This window comes from Penicillium arizonense, assembly GCF_001773325.1.
Source record: "Penicillium arizonense strain CBS 141311 chromosome Unknown PENARI_contig043, whole genome shotgun sequence".
Taxonomy (NCBI): domain Eukaryota; kingdom Fungi; phylum Ascomycota; class Eurotiomycetes; order Eurotiales; family Aspergillaceae; genus Penicillium; species Penicillium arizonense.
This window is the reverse complement of record NW_019173320.1, coordinates 80,777-100,761: the sequence shown is the minus strand read 5'-3', so window position 1 is coordinate 100,761 and position 19,985 is coordinate 80,777. Positions and strand designations below refer to the sequence as shown.

The window sequence follows — 19,985 nt, the reverse complement described above, 5'->3', positions numbered from 1 at the left end:
GGGTCACAATGCCCTACCCGGATTCTCCGCATCGAGTAATTACCCACTTGTTACTCAGCAGGTGCCAACTCCAGCCAACCAGTATGAATCGCGTGCGTGAAGCATGACAGATTCAGGGCTTGGGACAGCTTTGGATGTGGCGGAACTGCATAGTCAATTTCACATAACCACCACGCAGATAGATAACACCAGCGCCATCCCAGGATAACAGTAAAATTGGAAATAAATGTACGAATTGATTTGTCTTCCGCTATAGTAGAACGAATTTTCACGTAAGAACATAGATGATCAGGTTTTGTTCCGCCAATTGGAGGGAAGAGAGGATCCTCCATGGCCGCTGGTTAGCAGCGGGGCCCACAGCCAGGGTGGGCCATGATTGTCCGGTGTGACTTGAATGATCGCCAGGCCATTGAACTCCCGAAAATCTTAATCGGATGTTTTATCGTATCAGGTTGCGACTTCCAGCCGATAGGAAGTTCATCTCGTCGCACCGGATTCCTATCGACGCTTTCTCTTCTGACCTCCCGCAGGGCTGCGGTTATATACAACTTCAAGCGAGAGTCTGCCGAGGTGAAATATAATTGTTCGCAAAGCACAACGGAATAATATACCTCAGCTAACAAGGCTGACATCCGGCTCTAGACCATAGACTTAATTTCATCATATTTCCGATCTGAATCACTACTGCGACCGAAGCGATCGTCTAGATGTATTACCCTCAGTAGCATTGCTCTCCCCCTTTTTGGCCCTCATTTCAATAGCCGTCTCCACAACAGCCAACCGACTGCGGATTTCCTCCAGATCACTGCGAATGTTTCCAATCCAGCTGTTCTGGTTATTCAATGAATTCTGCATGGACCTGCAAAATAATCAGCCTGTGTTCTTTCTCTGGTGGGTCGCACAACTGACTTCGTTCGGACATCTAGTCTAAACGTTGTAAGTCAGCATATCATAGAACACCATTCCAAGGGAGCGGATTGACACTCACTCTGCAAGACATTGGAAGGCGATCATATTGCAGTTCTCGGAGAGATCCTGTCCGGGTTGTTCCAGTTCTTCGTCTGGTCTCGGGCTCGTACTGCAGGTGTGCAGAAGACTTTCCTGGCCATCATCCGCTGCCATTCCGTTGCGGTGGTTGCCAAAAGAGTCGTCCTCCTTAGAACACTCGTCCTCCGTAGTATCCCCCGCCGCAGATCTGGGCGGAATCCAGATATCCTCAGACCCGGAGGATGACAGGGACAGTGCACGTTGTAATCGTCTCCGAAAGCTTTGTCGTTGATCAGTCAACGGAAGTTTTCGGATTCCACCCATAGTTGAATCTGAGTCAAGGCGGGATAACGAGTTTGCAAGTCGGATGGTACAGAAGAAGTCGCTCAGGCTTTTAAAATGAGTTTTTTCTCCAAACCGGAGCTTGTGATCGATGTTTGCAAGGCCCACTATCTTCCGTACTTACTGCAATTGTCGCTTGATTTGGAATACGTTCTAGCCAATCAGGCACGAAAGTCATTCAACTTTAGTGGAAAGGACTTCATCGGAAGGTAAAATATTTGCCTCTAAAGTCTGTTTCTTGTTACATTACTCAGTACCCGGTGGGGCCCAGTCTGAAAACTCATTGCTACGTTCATTTCCACATACAGTCATTGTGTTCAAGATATTTAAAAGTACGAAACTGAAGGTTGGTCGTCCTTGTAGCTCTGAATTTGTTCGAACGCTGGGAGTCCCAGGGATTCTGAAATACGGAGTCGATAGTTCACAACTCAGACTGACCGAATCGACTGTCCAGAGTGGTCCATGGGTCATGTCACAAGCCTTTAGAAGATTTCTGATGAACCAAGGGTACTATGTCAGCTTTTACCGGGACCTGGAGGGGATTTAGGCTCACCTTTCCCATCCATGCGGAGTTCAAGTCATGCCATTGCCTGAAAAGGTCTCCCTGGTTCCTGTTAGTTCATGCAAGCGCTATGTCTACTCGAAGCGAGGTAGTCTGGTCGGAATGGGAGGAGAAGAACCTTCTCTCCTGGCTGGACGCCCATCGGGCGCTGTCGTGGAAAGCCCGCTCCGACGCATATTATGAACAATATCAGGTGGACCGAAGCGTTGAATCTCTACGAGGGAAAATGTACCATATTTTGCGCAAGCAACTTCGCACTAGTGCCAGATCGCCTAAGCATTCAGGCAATCGAAACCGAGCAGGAACTGTTCGTCGCTCGGCCGGCCGTAAAGCTTCATTGGCAACTCTCCCAAATAAAAGGCCTGCGGAAAGCAACATTAAAAAATGGTTTCAAACAATCTTAACGGCCGAGCCTAGCCATATCGACAGCATTGAATCAACCAAGACGAAAGGTTGGAGACGAGGTATGAGCTGACCTTCTTCCACCGTTTGTTACAAGCTGATCATCAATCACAGGCCGCGCGATGTCATTACTCCGTCAGTCACGGTGTGAAAAAACACGATCGTCATCGCAGATTTGGGACTACGTACATCGTGTCTCTGCAGCGAGGAAGCTGAGATACCGATGCGCAGAACGTCCATGCTACCAGCAGTTCGCTGGCATGCGCGTTACATTGTGATCTCCAAGCAACCATAGTAACTATCTCGATGAATTAGTGTTGTTGGATGATGCTACAACCGGAAGATGTGGCAGCTGAGCAATCAAGATGCAACATGATAGATCTCTAAGTGGTTGTATGTATGAAGCTAGTTCAAAATATGAACAAGCATCAATCCTCGGAATCCCAACAATGGATCACAACAATAGCGAGGGAGTTACAAAGTCATGGTTTGACAAAAGTTACCCCAAACACGGTGGAACATTACCGGGGTCGTCCATCAATCGCTGACCCCTGAAATATAATTTCGATGAACCATGGAAACGGTCACTCACTCGGTGAGAGAATGCGGCTGTCATGAATGATCGACGAGAAAAGCTTATCTACAGATTTCTGCCGCACTTGCTTTCTAGGTTGCTCGTGATTAAGTCCTACAGCCTATAAAAGAAGTCCAGAGAATTGGCATAGAATCACCAGTCTCAACCTGCTCATGTACAGGACATTGGACCAACGCAGTACTAGAAAGATCCTCTATCGCTAGAGACATGATCAAGATGCGCAGGGATGTTTGAAATAAGGTTAGGGGCCGCAGGAGGGCCGGCCCACAACGTCGATCCATGTCCGGGAGCCAATCGGTTCCTCGGGTTTAGATCTCGGGTTTAGTGCAAAAACCGGAGACATTTTTACATAAGCGCATGTGGTCTGTCTATGATTGGCATAGTTTCTACAAGACATCTGCTAGACATATCAGACTAGCGATCGAATTGGGTAGATGGAGAGTATTTGTTGGGCTCAAAGAGAGTATAAGCGTCAGGGGAAGGTGCAGGACAGAAGACAGCTTCTAGAACGTTCTACAGACCAGATAGACAAGGAGCAGCTTGCCACTTGACAGGGGAACTTGCTCTCCTGTGACAGCAACCAGGAGAGCATAACCACGGATCGGGTTTTAGCCTACCATTCCGTTGCCAGAATTCGCGTGATATTCCAAATACCTCACTGCCTCGACCGTACCTCGACCGTACCTCCGAAGCAACAAAGCTGTGTTCCATCGGACACTGACGGCCATCAGGCTTGGGCTTGTGGATCGTGTCTAGACCTTCGCAAGTCCTTTCAATTTCTCCTCTGGGCCACAAATAGAACCTCCTTGATCTACTGTCCCGTGGGTCGTCGCTGGGATCTGCATCGCACCCCGTACCTGCGTCTGTCTAAATTCGCGCATGGTGTTTGATTCGTCCGTCGGGTGCTATTTGTATCCAGAGTCTCATCAATGTGATAGTAGCGTTGCAATCTTGTGAGGGGGTGGCGATCACGAGAACCTAGCTCGTTAACCTTGGTTGCAACAGTTCACATGGTTGTCCTGGAAACTAGGCTCAGTTTCCTATGGAAGGCTCTCCAATAAGCTCTGGACCTTTGTCATGCCGCCCCAAAGAAAGACAATCTTCATCCCGAGTTTGAGAGTATGTCGGTGTCTGTGCGGCCAGGGAGTAGAGATTCTAGTAAAGACAACTTTAGCTGGCTGCGAGTAGCCAGGAAAGAAACAACATTCAGCGGCACGGGGCTAGCAATGGACAGGATTGATTCTAGCGAGACGAAAGGGTCCTCCAGTCAACCGCAGGTACACTTCAGCGTTTCTGCCGGCCACCGATTTTCCATTATATTATTTCGGCATCTGTTGAAGCGCTTCAACCCTCATGAAAGGGACGGTGAGCGTGGCTAGAACAGGCAGATGTAGAGTGCCACCGCGTTGAGCGATTTAATTGCAAACTCAATGATGTGTAGGAATCATATTTTTGCGGCGTTGCTTTCTTCCAACAGTTGAAAGTGGTTCACCGTACCCAACGCACGATTTGGGAGAAATGATCCCAGGTCGAAACTTGAGTCTGTAGGCCACAAAGTCTTCAGACACCGTTTCAACGTCGTTCAACTTGCTTCAACGCCAACCAAAGGACTGTGATTCTCGCTACCCTCGACGCAATGGTTCCTTGGTAGAGACTTGACCGAAAAATTATAAAAGGGGGCGGATTCCCAGCCCAAAATTCTCAGGACTTCCATCCTCACACTTTGGTCCTCACACTTTGATGCATCATAGTGTCCCTCTCTTGCCTGCGGGCTTGAGAGCTTCCGTGACCACGGCTGTTGCTGCCACGAGCCCGGCGATGTAAGAATGTGCTCCCTCGCTGTCATGAGCCCCGCGAGCGTAAAAAGGTGCTTCGCAGGATAGGTCTGCGTGAACAACAATCCTCGCAGGGAGGTGCTGCGTCAACAAGACTACCTCGCAGGATAGGTCTGCGTCAACAATAATCCTCGCAGGGAGGTGCTGCGTCAACAAGACTACCTCGCAGGATGGGCTCTGCGTTATCAAGTGTGCTTCGCAGGATGGGCTCTGCGTTAACAAGTGTGCCTCGCAGGATGGGCTCTGCGTCAACAAGTGTGCCTCGCAGGATGGGCTCTGCGTTATCAAATGTGCTCCCTCGCTGCCCTGAGCCCCGCGAGTGTAAGAATGTGCTTCGCAGGACGAGCTCTGCGTCAACAAACGTGCTTTGCAGGGGATTGCCGCGCTAACAAGGCCTCTAGCGATGTGTAGGCACCTCTTCGTGGTGTTAGAGACCAGTATTCGAGTCTTCAATAGTACTCGAAGAAGCAAAGACCTGCCCGACCTCCTCATAATCTGTTTCTTTTTCCGAAGGATCATCGTTGGATAGATAGAATGAGCCCTAGATAGATCGTCCCAGATACAATGGCCAAAATGATAAGATAACAACTAAAGTGTCATTCTTGTCAAAGGGGGGGTCCCCAAATGTTCTGCGCTGATAGTTTGCGGTCCGATAGTCCTTTCGCCGTAATGGAATTGGCACCCTTCGTTCAGGCGTAGAGCAAACATGTTGGTGAGAGTTGGTGAGAGTTGGAGTTGATGTGTTGATGTGTTGATGTGTTGATGCGTTGATGTGTTGATGTGTTGATGTGTGAATGGTTGATTGTTGGTGTTGATCAGTCTTGTCGATGTGAAATGTGTGTAGCGAAACTCACCGTTGTAGTGAATGGTCGGGCGGTGAAGGGAGAGGTGGTCAACGTCTCATGGAGGCAGCGCGGTTTCTTGCCATGTCACCCACATCATAGAAACTTCAATAGCATTTTTTTTATTCCGCAGGGCAACTTTGATCCCTGTTGGTCACGCTTGACATACAGCCTTCAACTCAGTTGAGATGATCTAATTCACAAGTTGCTCAACTATGATCACGCAATATATTGTACGCTCAAGATCGGAACTACGAAGTGTAAAGCCATGTGATGTGTCTCGAAAATAAGAATCGTGGGCTCAGTTCAAGATGGTTATGCGATAGACTCTGTTTCTGCGTACTCAGAGCTGTTTCCCTACATGGATACTGTGTGTCGCTCGAACCTACCTTATAATAAACTGCCTACATTCTAGTGTGAGATGCTTTCTCGGGGTCAACATGTCATTGGGAGCTTTGGCTCGGGAATATCTGATCCGCTCCTTCTGCATGTAGGAGCCGTCGCAACTTTGTGAATAATTCCCGTCAGTAACTAGAATTCATAGTCCACCCAATCTCTCGTAAAAATCCACTACAATGATCAAAGTGGCAGTCACGACTTTCTGTTGATGTATTCCCGAGTCATAGATGCAGCATGCTCCGCTGCTGATATAGCACGGTTGAAGCCGGATCGGGGTCCAACTAGCCATCTGGAACCAGAATTGATAACAACATCACTCCAGCATCGCCGTTCACGGCTGGGCAATATCGGCGCTGGATTAATCTTATCCACGTGCAAGCCTAGCAGGCGTCCGCTGAGGTTCCTCCCCAAGCAAATATGGCATAAGGGCTTATTAGGGTAGAAGTTTCAGTATAAACTGTACGGGAGAGACCAAGAGGTCTTACAACCCGATGGCTGTTATGGTGTTGTTACACGCATTAAACCCACCTTCACAGTTGCGCAACGGTGATATGCCAGATATATTCCGGCGCGATGAGTGTGAGGAAATATCATCGATGCTCAAAGGGCAGTGAGCTCGGGAGGTAGAGAAGTCGGTGATTTCCTGGTAAGAACTGCTTGCGCCGCTAATTGCGAGACGTTAAAAGGCGGTCTCAATGGACAAAGGATATTGGATACCTTGACTGACCTCCAGCTGCAGTGACCTCCAACGTGGACTGGCCTTGCACGTAGTGCTCGGGCTTGAATAGAGAAACGTGGGCTTAGGAATCATATTACCAACCTTCTGTCCAACAGGTAGAAGACAAACACTCCTGATAGCATGCAGCTCCATGTATGTCCGAACCACTTGTTCCCGCTCGCTCGCACGTCGACAAGCTCAGCAACGCGGAGAGTAAGAGGGATCAGGGGAACTCTATCAGACCTGGTTCTTGGGTCATAGGGTCCCTCTTTCGTTTGGGGTCTTGTCCATCGATTCGAAGCTGACATGGCTATTGTTAGTTGATTCGGCTAGAAATGACGGGACTTTTGCCTCACCTTCTCCATGCAAGCAGACTAAAACCTCGCCAGTAAAATGTACGACTCTAGTAAGACAAAGCATCGGCTCCTCCCTGTTTCTTCGGATTTTTAGGCTCGAAAGACGCCAGACGCCATCTGAGGACAACGATGGTCACCCACTGGACGCCAGGGATCCAAACCGGAAGAAGGATAATCCCCTGTGGGTGTTCAAATGCCGAGAGACAGACACTGCTATGCGCTCCGTTGGGTCTTGCATCAGGTAGGCATACCAGCGCACGATCTGATGAACCCAGTCGACTGGGCGAAATTCGAGGTAGCGACTCGTCGATGCCACCAGTAGTCATGTGGAAAAACAGAGCCAACCATGGTATTGATGTAGGGAAGGTCGAGCAGACAAGACATTTGCTCGCTTCGCATTCGAGTGTAAGAATCTGAGGGTGTCTTCCTGTTGTGAGATCCGAGTCAGCAAGCGTTGATCCAGTTGGACAAGGTGTTGTACTTGACGCCGTTCATGAAAAATCCGAATGTATGCTGGAGACCGATGGTCAATTAGGATCGTCATCATACCAGCTTACCAACTAGACCACTGCCAGTTCTCTTCGGCAATGCAGTCACCAATATGCCTTGCTGACATCATATTGTATCCAGGTTCGTCGCACTCTCCGGCTGTCGCTCGAGAAGCCGCGCTGGATGCACCGGCAAGTTCACAAGTCTGCAAAGGCGCGTGACGAACTCACGCGTGACAAGAAATTGTACAGTTGTATTGGGAGACCGCTTCGCGTAGACGACGAGAGATTGAGGCACTCCGCTGTTCATGGTGTGAAGGCGGTGTGGAGAGGGAAGACGCGATGGCGCGTCATCCGTCGAATAATTTGCCGCACGAGCTCTTCCCATTCTTTAAAGACAGAATCGCTTGAGTCCATTGGTCCCGGGCCCTTAATCATTCGGTAGAATAGACTGATAATATCAACGCGGAATAGCAAGGTAGTCATCTCCTGCTTGAACGCAATGCGGTAGAAGTAGCTGCCCCTTGATCTTATCTGACTCGGCGGGAATAGGTTACTCGCCACAAGAATTGTCGCAGTCGGCGATGGGCTGCTCCTACAACGGCATAGATATGTCAGTGGTGTTTGTGTCTGCGGCACAGAATTGGCACAAATCATCGGACCCGGCGCAGCAAGAGGCGCAATATTCCACTCACCGCATCGTGGACAACGACGTCTGGCGCTTGTGTCCTGCTGTTGGCCCGCGGTCCTGGTTTGCAGAATTTCAGGACATGTTGCATGGGTTGAATTGACGGCCAGAAATGGCGTGTAAGCCGTGACTTTGCGCGGAGCACTGGCAGTGCTGGGTCCAGCTCACTGTGGTGCGCTGTCAACGGTTTCCTGTCCATCATTAGCTTGTCGATCGGCGAGACAATGCATGGATGTTTGTTTCGCATCGTCTTTGAGGTCAGTCTAGTCTCGGCTAGGGTCGCGCTGAGACTTACTTACCTCGAAAGCCGCTCTTTTGCATCAATATATTCAGGAGCGGACAGTGGTCGGCTGCTATGGTGGACAGGAGTTCGCATAGGTACTTTGACCAGCTAGCCCAAATCTGCTTCTTTGATCGGCTGGCATGGTGGCATACTGGACCTGGTGGGAATCACATTCTCACAAGCACTTTCTAGCTTGTCGGTCCATAATGTAACTTGAGATGTCAGTACAGCGAAAATCCAGTAGGTCAAAAGGAAGAATTTATCAGGTGCCTCAGACCGAAGGCCTGCTCGACTCTGCATCGCCAAGTGTCAACGTTGCAGAACAATTTGCTGGGGGGAGAGGACGTATTTATAGGCTTCTCGGCTCCTGTCGCGTACGTGCTCTACTAAACGTTGGACACGATGCCTATCTTAAGTGAGGCCTGTTGCAACCCATGCCTTCATTCTACCGCAACTATTTGCAGGGAAATACTTGGATGATCTCTGTGAAAACATGCTCGAGTCATGTCGAGAATGAGTCAAAGTGAGTCTGTTAAGAAATGTTGGCTCACTGCTGAATCTACGGTCATAATATTGAGGCAATGGAGACTGTTCACTCTTTGATTTTACGATGAGCGCTCACGTTTTCATCTAATGGTCACGGAATTGTTTTGGCCTCGCTCGAGTGTTGATTGTCTGAGCTGTGTGTGGTTCTGTCCGTCTAGGCTGCGGAAGCGCCAGGCCGCGGTCGCGGGTACCGGGGTACTCAACTCGTCAACCCGTTGAAGCTTGGCCATCCTTGTTGACTGGACTCAACTTTCGAACTTATGACCAGTTGAGATACGTTGTTCTTTGATTTTCTTTTTCAATTCTCTGGATTTTACTCTGTTTACTTTTGGGATCTCTGAGCTTTCCAACAAATGTGGAAAAAAAGTGTTGTGGTTGAATAAATATTGTGTTGAGATTTACGATGTCTCCTAGTAGAGAAAGAAGAATACAGCATGCAAACAGTCTATTCCAGAGAGGTGTTTAAGTCTGATCTCTTTCTCATTGAGAAAGAGACTCTATTTAAATGGAAGGATTTCTCCTGAACTATACTCTTTTTGAGGAAGGATTTACGCTGACTGATTCATGCGTGATATATCTGGTATACACCATATAACGTATTTCACTACCGAGCCGCCACCCTCTCTCCATGTATGTAATTAAAATGCAATTATTTCAACCAAAACGCCATTAAATTCAATAAACTAAAAAGGAGGTCTATTTGGACATGCATTTCTTTTATGACCTTCATTTCCACACGCTCCACACTTCGGTAAGGCCCTCGTACGCGGCTGTAAAGGCGCGGGAGCCGGTCTTGCCTCACGGAGACCTGTGCTAAAATTGCTTGCTCCGGCTGCGCTATTAATGAAGAGGCCTCTAAAACTGAGAGGCCTTCTTTTAAAGGCATTTGCCTTGTAGACCGAGTCCTTTTTCGCTTCTTCCTCTCGTTTTCAGCGCATAATTCGCTTACTTCTTTCTCGAGTAAAGCTGTGGAATGCATTGTGCTTTGGCAAGCCTTTAAAACCTGATTTATCGCGGAATTAAGCGGGCTTGGTGGGCTTTTTGAGCGCTGTTTTAGCAAAGCCTTAATTGAGGAAGCTTGCTTTTGTAATTGGACGTGGTTCGAAGGCGTTTTTGGCTCCCACTCGCTTCCTCGACTCGAGGGGGTGTCGGGGTTCGAAGGCAAATATTAAGCTTCGAGATCACTCGATCGGGGTTATAAGGCATTAGACCAGCGGCGGCGAAGCTATTCTTAATAGTCTCCGATTTAAATGCCTCAATTCGCGCGGACGGGTAGGCTTCGAGGAAGTCTAGCTTATCAATATAGTAGATTCCGACACGTATTTTTGTTTCGACAAGCCGACTATAAGCACGCTTTAATACCGCAAAACAGCCGATATCGAGAGACTGTAAAAGGTGAGACGAATGCGGAGGCATACAAACTGCGATAGTATTATTTTTCTCGCAAATTTCGTCGAATTTCGGTGTTAAATGACTTCCGTGGCCGTCGAGTATCAAAAGTCTATACTTCCCCTTCGTGCGCGAAGAAGTAGACGGAATAAAGAGCTTTTCAAGCCACCGAATGCCAATTTCATTAGAAGTCCACCCTTTTGGACTAACCTCGAAGCGCCAATCGTCCGGAAGGCCGTCGAACCAAGATTCAATATAGACTTTGCCCTTAAAGATCACGCACGGAGGAAGCGCGTATCCCGAGGAATTTATACACTCAATTGTAGTAACCCACTCGCGATTTCCGGGTTGTAAAAGTGCTCGCCGACCGTAGTATTCCCTTCTTGTAACTACCTTCGCGGTTGAAATTAAGCCCATTGCGAAACCAGTCTCGTCAAAGTTGTAGATATCGTCGGGGTCGATGCCGTATTGAAGTATAGTCTTTTGGACGAGAGAAAACCAATCTCTAATAGTCTTCGGGTCTTCGCATTGCGCACGCTCGAAATCGTACCGTTTTGAGAACCGAGATGATAGGATTGGATGCCTTTTCACGAATTTTGTAACCCAATTTTCGCCGACCGAAAAAAGGGGGGTAAATCCAAGCGCCGCGAGTAATAGATCCGCCATTTCTCGTACGGTAGAAGGTCTAGGGGCTGCACCGCGAGAATCCATAGAGAGAATCCATTTTTGAAGTGATTCTTCTTCAATTTCTGTCAATTTATGGGAATTGGCGCGAGAAATTGCGCGTTCTGTACAGCCAGAGAGGCGACCGCGTAGACTTGAACGCGGTACTTCAAAAGTCTGAGCAGCGCAAGAAATAGAGCTTATTTCTTGTTTCTTGATAGCCTGAATAGCTAATAAGATCCTACCCTCTTGCTCTGTACGATTTCGAGAGCTTTGAGAGCGAATTGGTGGCATGGTGCGTGGTTGAATAAAGAGAGTCTAATTAATTGACGCGTTTCTAGGTAGGGTGGCGGCTCGGTAGTGAAATACGTTATTCATGCAGGAATCTCAACATATTATTGAAATGTCTGACTATGAGGGTTCTCTTGGCAAAGTGTATGTCATGAAAGTGAGGTGTTTTAATTCTGACTCTCTGAAGAGGTACTTTTACAGCTCTTTGTAGTAGTAAAAATACAATAAGCGAGAGTGCGATGGAACTGCAAGAGTTCCATGGTACAAAGCATCCAACGAGCCCTACATGGCCATTGCGCATGAATTCAGAGATGTTGAGGCCTCAGGCTTGCTGAGCCAATATCTCAACAGAGATGACGTATTTTGGCCCCCGGCCCTTTGCCTCGCACATCAATCAGTCGGCCGATCGTCGAGCTTGTGCGCGTCGAGCGACATTCGCGCATCCCTTTTGTGAACCATCGCTCTTGTGGAGCGGGGCTTCACAAGTCCGGGAAAGTTGACAAGAGAAAAGTGATACTCCGTTTTTTCACGATGGTCTAATGGTTTCACGGTGGCATGTCGAAACTCAGGAACGATCTCTAAGTTTAAAGACCTGACAAGGCAACCTCTTTCTATTTCCGGTAATCGGTCGTTTTGGTTGACAAGCTTTATATTATCTTTATTCTTGAGTTCATATACCTTTGTTCAGGATCACAGTTGTAAAAGAAGCAATTTTGAACCTAATGTAAAGAGAAAGCAATTGTAAGTTTTATTAGGGTGATGTTCGTCACTCTGGTTTGTTCTATTGTTTGTTTACGTTGTGGTTGGGTTGGGACTGTTGGGGAGTCGGGGCCCTGGTTGTTCCGTTCCGTAGATTCCGCCTTTCCCGGAACGGATGGCAGAATGCCCCCGAGTACTCAACATATTCCTACTTCCGCATAACCCAGCTTTCGACCCATTCTTGGCATTGCCCGACCCAGTTTCGACCCAGCTTTATGCATAAGGATACATATGCCAAGACCTTCCTAGTTAGTCCTATTTATGCATATTTATGCATAAAGCTGGGTCGAAACTGGGTCGAAACTGGGTCGAAAGCTGGGTTCTGGGTCGGAACCTTCGACCCAAAATGGGGTTATGCGGAAGTCTACATGTTCCTTAGTGTCGGAAACCGTCCGTGGGTTACCGATGTGGGGCTGGGGGCTCCCCGGCGCAGGACCCGTGCGGCCTTCCCGTCGTATTAGTTATATAATTGAGGCGGCTTGCAAGTCATACTTGCTAGGCATGTTTAATGCCGTTTTGGAATGCCCCATTTCGAAGTCGAGAAACAGCGAAAGCATGGCTACCATGAAACCATCTACCACTCCCCCGGTGGAGGCAGGCAAGGCATACGCGCTGGAGTCCCTATGTGGCGAAATATACTACATCCCGTTCTCCAAATCTGCAATGCGCCTGCTCGTCACAGGCAAAGTCAGCGATGGTGCAATCGCTCTTGTAAGCACTGGCGGTTCTGGTGGTGACCCCATTGGCTTCCACTACCATCGCGAAGCACACGATGTGTTTCTGTGTCTCAAGGGCCATGTTAATGTGTGGGCTAACAGCCAGGCACGCACCATGGGGCCCGGTGATTTCGCCAGTGTTCCCCCGGTATGTATAACGAACATCCTTCATTCCAGATACACTTGTAACACGCTGACACAAAGTAATAGGGAGTCATCCACCAATACCAGATCCTCGGCGACCGGTCCGAGTTCATTGGACTTATCGTCCCGGGCGGCTGGGAGGAGTTCTTTCGGCTCCTGGGCGAGCCCTACGCAGGAGCAATGTGGCCAGCCACTGATGACCGCAATCCGTTGGAAGTTCTCATCCCGCGGCTCAAGGAAGCCGCCGAGCGCTTTGACATGGTACCTCAGCCGCACATCCAAGCGTTCGAGCCGCAGCCCTGGGTTGAAGGGAAAGATAACGTGCTGCCGGCGGCGCTGCGACCCTATTTCCTCCGTGCTGGTACCGAGCCAGCCTACCGTTTCGGCGGGTCAGTCGTGCGCGTCCTAGCGACGACAAAGGAATCCGGTGGGAAGTTTGCGATTGGGAGCCTAGAGGGATCTTCGTTTCATCAAAATGAGATTCTAGCTGCTGGATTGGTGTTTCCTTCCGTCCATCATGCGTTCCACATCATCGAGGGGACGTTTGAGTTCCAGGTTGATGCCGCGGTGGTGACGCTCACGGCGGCGGAGACGCTGTATGTGCCAAAGGGTAGCAGGTTTGAGCTACGCTACCGGAGTCGGTACGCAAAATTATATGTTTTTGCGAGTGGAGGAGGACTGGTGGAGTTGTTCGCCAGGACAGGACATGAATACAAGTTGCCCATCATTCCTGAAATCGAAGGAGCTGTCGACTTGGCACAGTTCCAGCAGATTAGCAAAGAGATGGGGATCATCCTTGGATTAAGAGGTGAATGAAGTACTAGAACTGTTTTTTCTGAGGTTGTAAATTGTTTATAATGGAAATTGTGATTTGACCAGGGAAACAGCCCCCGGAATCTCCGAACTTTAACCCCAGACTTTATGTAATTTCCCCGCATGGTCCTTCCCATCCTTATCAACCTCTTCTCTCCGTTCCTTCCCACAAACCCCCCTGTCACACATCGCTTCCATACCATGTCGACCCATGATGAAATCAAACTGACATGCGAATTCTGTGCTCGCCAATTTACGCGTCGCGAGCACTTGACCCGTCACCGGTCATCCCACGTCAATCAACGTCCACACCAATGCGGCTCCTGTGGGAAAGCGTTCAACAGATAGTACATTCCCAAGCTGGTCTTTTTGAGTCGCTTTCTAATACGTACCAGTGATCTGTTAAATAGGCACAGAAGAATAAGCTGCTTCACAGTGACCCAGGGCAAACCCAAAGAACCACGGGCGCGAATTCGAGGAGCGTGCGACAGCTGTGCCAAAGCCAAGGTCCGTTGCTCCCCCTCTTTCCCGTGTACTCGGTGTATCAAGAAGGGGGTTTCTTGTACACAAAGGTCCGCGCAGAGATCGGCCAATCCGCTACAGTCCAATGTGACGTCTCGCGCTGACCACCAGCTGCTTGACCCCTCGCCGCTAGTCCAGGGTCAGTTGGAGGTATCCCAGCATAGTGAAAATAGCAGCATGGGGCAGCATATCTCCGCCTTGCCAACGCCGCTGCTATCAGTCGACCCAGGTAGGTTTTCACGGGAACACAGGGGGTTTGAAGAAGGGGTCACTCGCTAATGATACCAGGGCACCCGGAGGCTGAGCCATCACCTATGGAAATTTCTGCTTTAAATGCTACATACGCTCCTATGTTTGACTGGTCTATTCGAAACTTCACGCCACCGCAAGGGCTCAGCATGGACTTTCTTGACCTTTTGGGCTTCCCTGGGAATGGACCTCAACTTGACCTCGATGATATCTCGGGGCCGCATGGTACTGCGACCGGACAAGTGGATACAGAGACGCTTGTTGCTGACTCCGTCGATCAACCAGCCAGGGATAAGCTGCCTGGCCCGTCAGACCCATGGCATACATACGGCGGGTCCGGGATGGTTCAGCCAAATTTGTGGGAGAAATCTCGACCAGCAAGATCAACGGAGCTTAGACATGATGGCAATAAAGCCATGAATGGGTGGGAAGACTCAACTAGACCCCCGAGGCCAATTATGAGCTTCCTCAGTTTGGATGATACCCTGGCAATGGAGGATCACGGCCATGTTCCTCGAGTTCGACAGAGTCAAGTGACGGAGTTGACGGCGTTAATTGCAAAAACACAGTGCGCGCAATCTTTGACATGTAATCCAGGCATCAAAGGGCTCTTGAACAACCCGGAAGCTATCAACACCTTTGTCCAGCTATACTTTGAACACTACCAACCAACCCTACCTCTTCTTCACAAAGCAACATTCAACGTGTCCGACACACCCCCGTTGCTCATACTCGCAGTTGTCACCATTGGGAGTCGGTTTTCCAAAATTCCACGGGCCCGTGCACTGTCCTCCGTCCTGGGGGAAATACTGCGCAAAGCACTCGATGACCTGGTATATCGCCCGCTCATGAGCGAACGAAACAAAGCCCGCTAACTTCAGTTCGTCTTGATCTTGTACAGGTGGAGGAAAATATTCATCAGACTATCGAAATCCCTTTTGCGCAGGCAGCACTTTTGAACCAAATCCAGATGGCCTTTGATGGCTCCCGACACATCGCCTTGAAGGTCCAGTTTCAGCGGGCCATGCTAATAACAGTGTGCCGTGGCCTACACTCCAGAATGCGCCGGGAAGACCTGCTCCAGAAGCAGGATAATGGCTCACATGCTAGTTGCCATGCCGAAGCGGTTTCCAGGTGGCTTGGTAGAGAGCTCTCCAGAAGACTGACGTATGCAATCTGGGTGTGTTTCCTTCGATTTCACAGTGTTTCTCGCCTATCAACCGCTATCTGCCATTTAAATATTTTTTTTGACTAATGAAACTTATTTCCTGTTGCAGTTGGTCGACTGTCAGTTTAGCCTGCACGCCAGCGTCCCACCAATGATGAGTCTGGACGACCTTGATCCCAGCTTACCTTGCCCCGACACACTATGGGATCTGAATGCGGCGGCGCTATCCCGGCAGTTGAACAGTTCACATAGTAACTTGTCGCCTGCCGCTCTCTTTGCTCTACAGGTTTGCTAACCGTGAGTTAGGCTATGTCCGGGAAGTGAGGCTCAAGGACGCTTTAGATCCCCTGAAGCTCGAGGAGATAGTACGGTCAAAAGATTTTGGACTCTTCTCGCGATCAATCGCGATGACTGCAGTATTCTATCAGTGGCATACGGCAACCAGTGTCAATCGCTACATACTTCAGAGAGATGTAGACCAGCCTGGACAGCACCATAGTTTAGACTTGCCATTTGGGGATGATTATGGGGCAGCGGCGACTGGGAATGAGTTGACTCCATCGAAGCCGTTGTTCCCTGTAATCCATCGTGCGAAATGGAGGAGCACCGCCTTTGAAGCCATCAGTGCAATCTGCAGCAATATCCCCACTTACCAGCAGAGTGACGCATCACAGCTAATAAAGCTGTATCACCACATCTCGATACTACTCATTCTGCCACTACACCCTATGTGCGAGTACATTGGGTGGATGGCTACCAAGCAGTGTACGACGGCAGCCCGCGAAAGTCTCTGCACTTGGCTACACGCCGACATTCAGAATGCCCGCAGGGCGGTAATGCACGCCATCACACTGTTCTGCCTCGTGCGGCGAAGGAAGAGTGCGGCTCATAGTGAGAACCATCATCTCTTTGTCGCATTCTTGACCATCTGGACGTTTTTCTCTCTGGATCTGGTGGCACGTCCCACTGGCCGAGATGCATCCGCTATCGCTAATGAGGAGATGTACTGCTGCTGCATTGACTGGGATGGTGGAGTTGACGCGGCTGAGAAAGAGCGATGGATCCAAGCCTCTGGTAATCCCCGTATCCGGATTGCGGGAGTAGGAAATCTGGAAGAGCCGAGTGGCATGCATCGAATCCTAGTCGAAACACATCAGATCCTTCTCTCGGACCAGGTATGGGGGATCAGCCGGCTATTTGCGGAGGTGCTTGAGGGGCTCATCAGCCGGGGATCTGCGAGTGGTTAGACTTGAATGATGAATACTTAACTACAGTTTAATCGGTTACGCACAACTGTATGTGGGGGTGGGGCAACCCACTCGGCTCGGACCTTGCTCATCCTGCCATACGTTACCAGCGAGCTGCTCCCTGCACCCCACATCGGATAGGATGCAGATCATGTATTGTATCCGATACGCATAGTTACATATATAGAGTGGCCATGGCCATCAGAGAGTTCTATCAAGGTATAAGACAACCGCCTTAATTCTGAAGATGGACAAAAGCAAGATGTCATCTCCCTCTTACTGGCCACTCCTGGCCGCATTCTGCCTTCTGCTTGGAGCAGCCCTATTTACATTTCTCCAGAGCCACGCTGCTGGTGCTAAAAAGCCACCCCTCCCGCCTCAACCTAAGGGCAATCTCATCCTAGGAAACCTGTCAGAGGTCATCACAGCAAGCAAGGAGAGCCTACAGCATTTGCTGATGCATCGCTGGGCTCGCGAGCACGGCGAAGTGTTTCGCGTGCGCCTCGGTCCAGTAACGGAGTATTTCCTCAACTCGGATCGTGCTGTCAAGGTGAGTGGAGCGGAGCGGGGCTCTTTTGTTTCTTTCTTCCAGCGCCGGTACTAACTCCTGTCTCTCCGCAAGGAAATTCTGGATCGCTCATCGGCGATATCGTCCGAGAGGCCGCGCTGGATCGTCAGCAACGAGCTCATCTGCAATCAGCTGAATGTTCTTTTGCTTCATGGGAGTGACCCGCGGTGGAAAGTAAGACGACTCAAACGCCCCGTAATACCGTTATTGTATTGTCCTGTTGATGCTGACTCTGTCCCTCTGTTGTCAGACCCAGCGACGCGTGATCAACGCATATCTGACCAGCGTTCCACGGGCAGATGCTGGGTTGCCGTGAGTTTGACCTGCCACTATCCAGTTTCATTGTGAACAACTATGTCATACTCACAGTACTTACAGGTTTCTGCACTATGAAACAGCAAGGTTCCTGTACGATATTACGAATAGCCCGGAGACTGATCTGGATGGGACTCGGATTTTGCGGTCGATTGCTCGCTATACGTATAGCGCATTTGCGACGCAGACCTTTGGGATGGACGTAGGTGTATTGGATTGAATTGTCTTGCACTTTGGTTCGCGTAATGTACTAATACCTATTGATCTAGATACCTGATGCAGAGGATCCCGTCATCGAGTACATTCATGGTGCGTTTCCTCTCATTCTACAGCATTACTCGACTAATATTTGAGTACAGAGACGGGTCTCGCACAGATCCTTGGTACGTCAGGGTCATAATGAAGCTTGTAAATGATGTTCGCGACTGTTAACGTTGCGTCCTACAGGAACAATCCCCGGAATGCACATGGTTGATATATTCACATGGCTAAACCAGCTACCGCTCTCCCTCAAGCCGTGGGAGCGAGATGCCAGGCGGAGATTCAAGCGAGATCTAGAATGGTGTCTTGCGCGCTTACAGGTATGACTCAACTGTTACGAGGGTGAGGATCGTATCTGACCGAACCCGACCCGGGAGCGAATAGAGGCTCAAAAACCCCGACTTCGCTGGGCAATACATGACCGATGCGTTTCTTCCTTCAGTGATTCGAGCACCAAACCGAGGCGGCTTCGACACCGAAGAGGAAGCAGCGTACCTGGCTCTTCAGCTTATTATCGGCGCTGCGGACACGGTAAGCTCTTACCCTGTGTTCTCATAAATTAGCCACCCGAGCTAGATAAACCTAACACTGCGATGAACTACCAGAGTCAAATCTCCACGTGGTCGTTCTTGGAGGCGATGCTGCAATACCCGGATGTTCAGCGGAAGGCCCGGGCTGAGATTGGTATTTAGGATTAACACGGTACCTCCTGAACGTATTCGCTGACATCAATTAATCTACCACAGAAGCAGTAGTCGGCAATCGTATTCCTGAGTTCGCGGATCTCGAGCGTATCCCGTACATTCGATGCGTGATGAAGGAGCTCTGGCGATGGCGTCCCCCTGTTTCTCTCGGCCATCCCCATGTTACGACAAAGGACATCATCTACAACGGGCAACGAATCCCTAAGGGTGCCCGGTTGCATCTTAATGCATGGTAAGTATGAGCTAGGCATTTGATTCGGGAGAAAGGCGAGCATCTTAACACATTTTTTCCCTATAGGGCTATTTCGCATGATCTGAAAAGACATGAAGACCCAGATTGCTTTTGGCCCGAAAGATACGCCGATGATCACACAACTGTAAGCCGAGGCCATCCGAATATCCCCAGTCATATAACACCGCTAACAAGAGTTTCTCGATTGTAGACAATGCAGAGCATCAACTCTGCCGACGTGACGAAACGCGATCACTTCGCCTTTGGCGCGGGACGTCGCATCTGTACGTGAAATACCAACTCCATTTCTTTTGAGTCTGGACCATACGGCTAACGCAGACATACTCTCGCAACATCAGGCCCAGGCTACCATGTTGCCGAGCGCTCGCTCGCCATCGCCGCGATGCGAATCCTCTGGGCTTTTGAGATCAAGTGGGCCCCCGGCACACAGGAGCCCGTCGATCCGTTGACATATACGCGCCGCTCTGAGATGCCCGGGAACCCTTCGTCGCGACTGCCCGTCACACTACGCGTTTTAAACCAGGAGAAGGCGGATATTATCAATCGCACGTTTGAAACATTGCAGTTGGAACGTGCACCGATTGTGAGTGTCGCAACTTAGAGATGATTGCTTTGCTAATTCATTTGGTTGATTAGGCTAGTTTGTCTTCGTTGGATTAATTTCTGCACTTCACGTGGAAATGAGGAATTGGGGTGTTGAGCATCATAATTATGTGGGAGATATACGCAGCGTATCGCAGTAAGGCTTCTATCACTAAGTGGCCCAACGACTTTTTTCTAAGTAGGTCCAATCTTGGTAACCGCATACCGCTTTTGCGGAGTAATAGCATGTTTACCACATGTCGAGCCTGATCTAGGCATCAATAATGGAGGGTGTGGG

General features: G+C 49.5%; 7 protein-coding genes across 7 annotated transcripts; 4 read left to right on the top strand and 3 right to left on the bottom strand.

Annotated features, from left to right (window-relative positions):
- Positions 1-717: 717 nt before the first annotated feature.
- Positions 718-1,311, bottom strand: PENARI_c043G10483 (uncharacterized protein; the record flags this gene model as incomplete). Its single annotated transcript, XM_022637219.1, has 3 exons — positions 718-859; positions 910-927; positions 989-1,311. Coding segments are annotated over 3 exons (483 nt in total), but the record flags the coding sequence as incomplete, so codon positions are not given.
- A 3,582-nt stretch (positions 1,312-4,893) lies between these two features.
- Positions 4,894-5,124, top strand: PENARI_c043G06491 (uncharacterized protein; the record flags this gene model as incomplete). The annotated part of the gene is made up of 2 exons (XM_022637206.1): positions 4,894-5,044; positions 5,117-5,124. The coding sequence occupies 2 exons, from the start codon at positions 4,894-4,896 to the stop codon at positions 5,122-5,124; spliced, it is 159 nt and encodes a 52-aa protein (XP_022482930.1).
- Positions 5,125-7,085: 1,961 nt separating this feature from the next.
- On the bottom strand, positions 7,086-7,364 carry PENARI_c043G04907 (uncharacterized protein; the record flags this gene model as incomplete). Its single annotated transcript, XM_022637201.1, has 2 exons — positions 7,086-7,217; positions 7,290-7,364. The coding sequence occupies 2 exons, from the start codon at positions 7,362-7,364 to the stop codon at positions 7,086-7,088; spliced, it is 207 nt and encodes a 68-aa protein (XP_022482948.1).
- A 715-nt stretch (positions 7,365-8,079) lies between these two features.
- PENARI_c043G11853 (uncharacterized protein) lies at positions 8,080-8,797 on the bottom strand (the record flags this gene model as incomplete). The annotated part of the gene is made up of 4 exons (XM_022637224.1): positions 8,080-8,121; positions 8,222-8,405; positions 8,514-8,595; positions 8,650-8,797. 4 exons carry the CDS (start codon positions 8,795-8,797, stop codon positions 8,080-8,082), a joined length of 456 nt encoding a protein of 151 aa, XP_022482956.1.
- A 3,903-nt stretch (positions 8,798-12,700) lies between these two features.
- Positions 12,701-13,821, top strand: PENARI_c043G05623 (cupin domain-containing protein; the record flags this gene model as incomplete). Its single annotated transcript, XM_022637203.1, has 2 exons — positions 12,701-13,009; positions 13,072-13,821. 2 exons carry the CDS (start codon positions 12,701-12,703, stop codon positions 13,819-13,821), a joined length of 1,059 nt encoding a protein of 352 aa, XP_022482924.1.
- Positions 13,822-14,517: 696 nt separating this feature from the next.
- On the top strand, positions 14,518-17,004 carry PENARI_c043G06094 (fungal specific transcription factor domain-containing protein; the record flags this gene model as incomplete). The annotated part of the gene is made up of 5 exons (XM_022637205.1): positions 14,518-14,569; positions 14,629-15,422; positions 15,491-15,769; positions 15,867-16,008; positions 16,064-17,004. 5 exons carry the CDS (start codon positions 14,518-14,520, stop codon positions 17,002-17,004), a joined length of 2,208 nt encoding a protein of 735 aa, XP_022482945.1.
- Positions 17,005-17,266: 262 nt separating this feature from the next.
- Positions 17,267-19,765, top strand: PENARI_c043G11509 (uncharacterized protein; the record flags this gene model as incomplete). Its single annotated transcript, XM_022637223.1, has 14 exons — positions 17,267-17,554; positions 17,627-17,746; positions 17,823-17,884; positions 17,951-18,089; positions 18,157-18,196; positions 18,247-18,270; positions 18,335-18,468; positions 18,533-18,679; positions 18,754-18,832; positions 18,895-19,084; positions 19,151-19,229; positions 19,296-19,368; positions 19,444-19,688; positions 19,742-19,765. 14 exons carry the CDS (start codon positions 17,267-17,269, stop codon positions 19,763-19,765), a joined length of 1,644 nt encoding a protein of 547 aa, XP_022482923.1.
- Between the last annotated feature and the right edge of the window lie 220 nt (positions 19,766-19,985).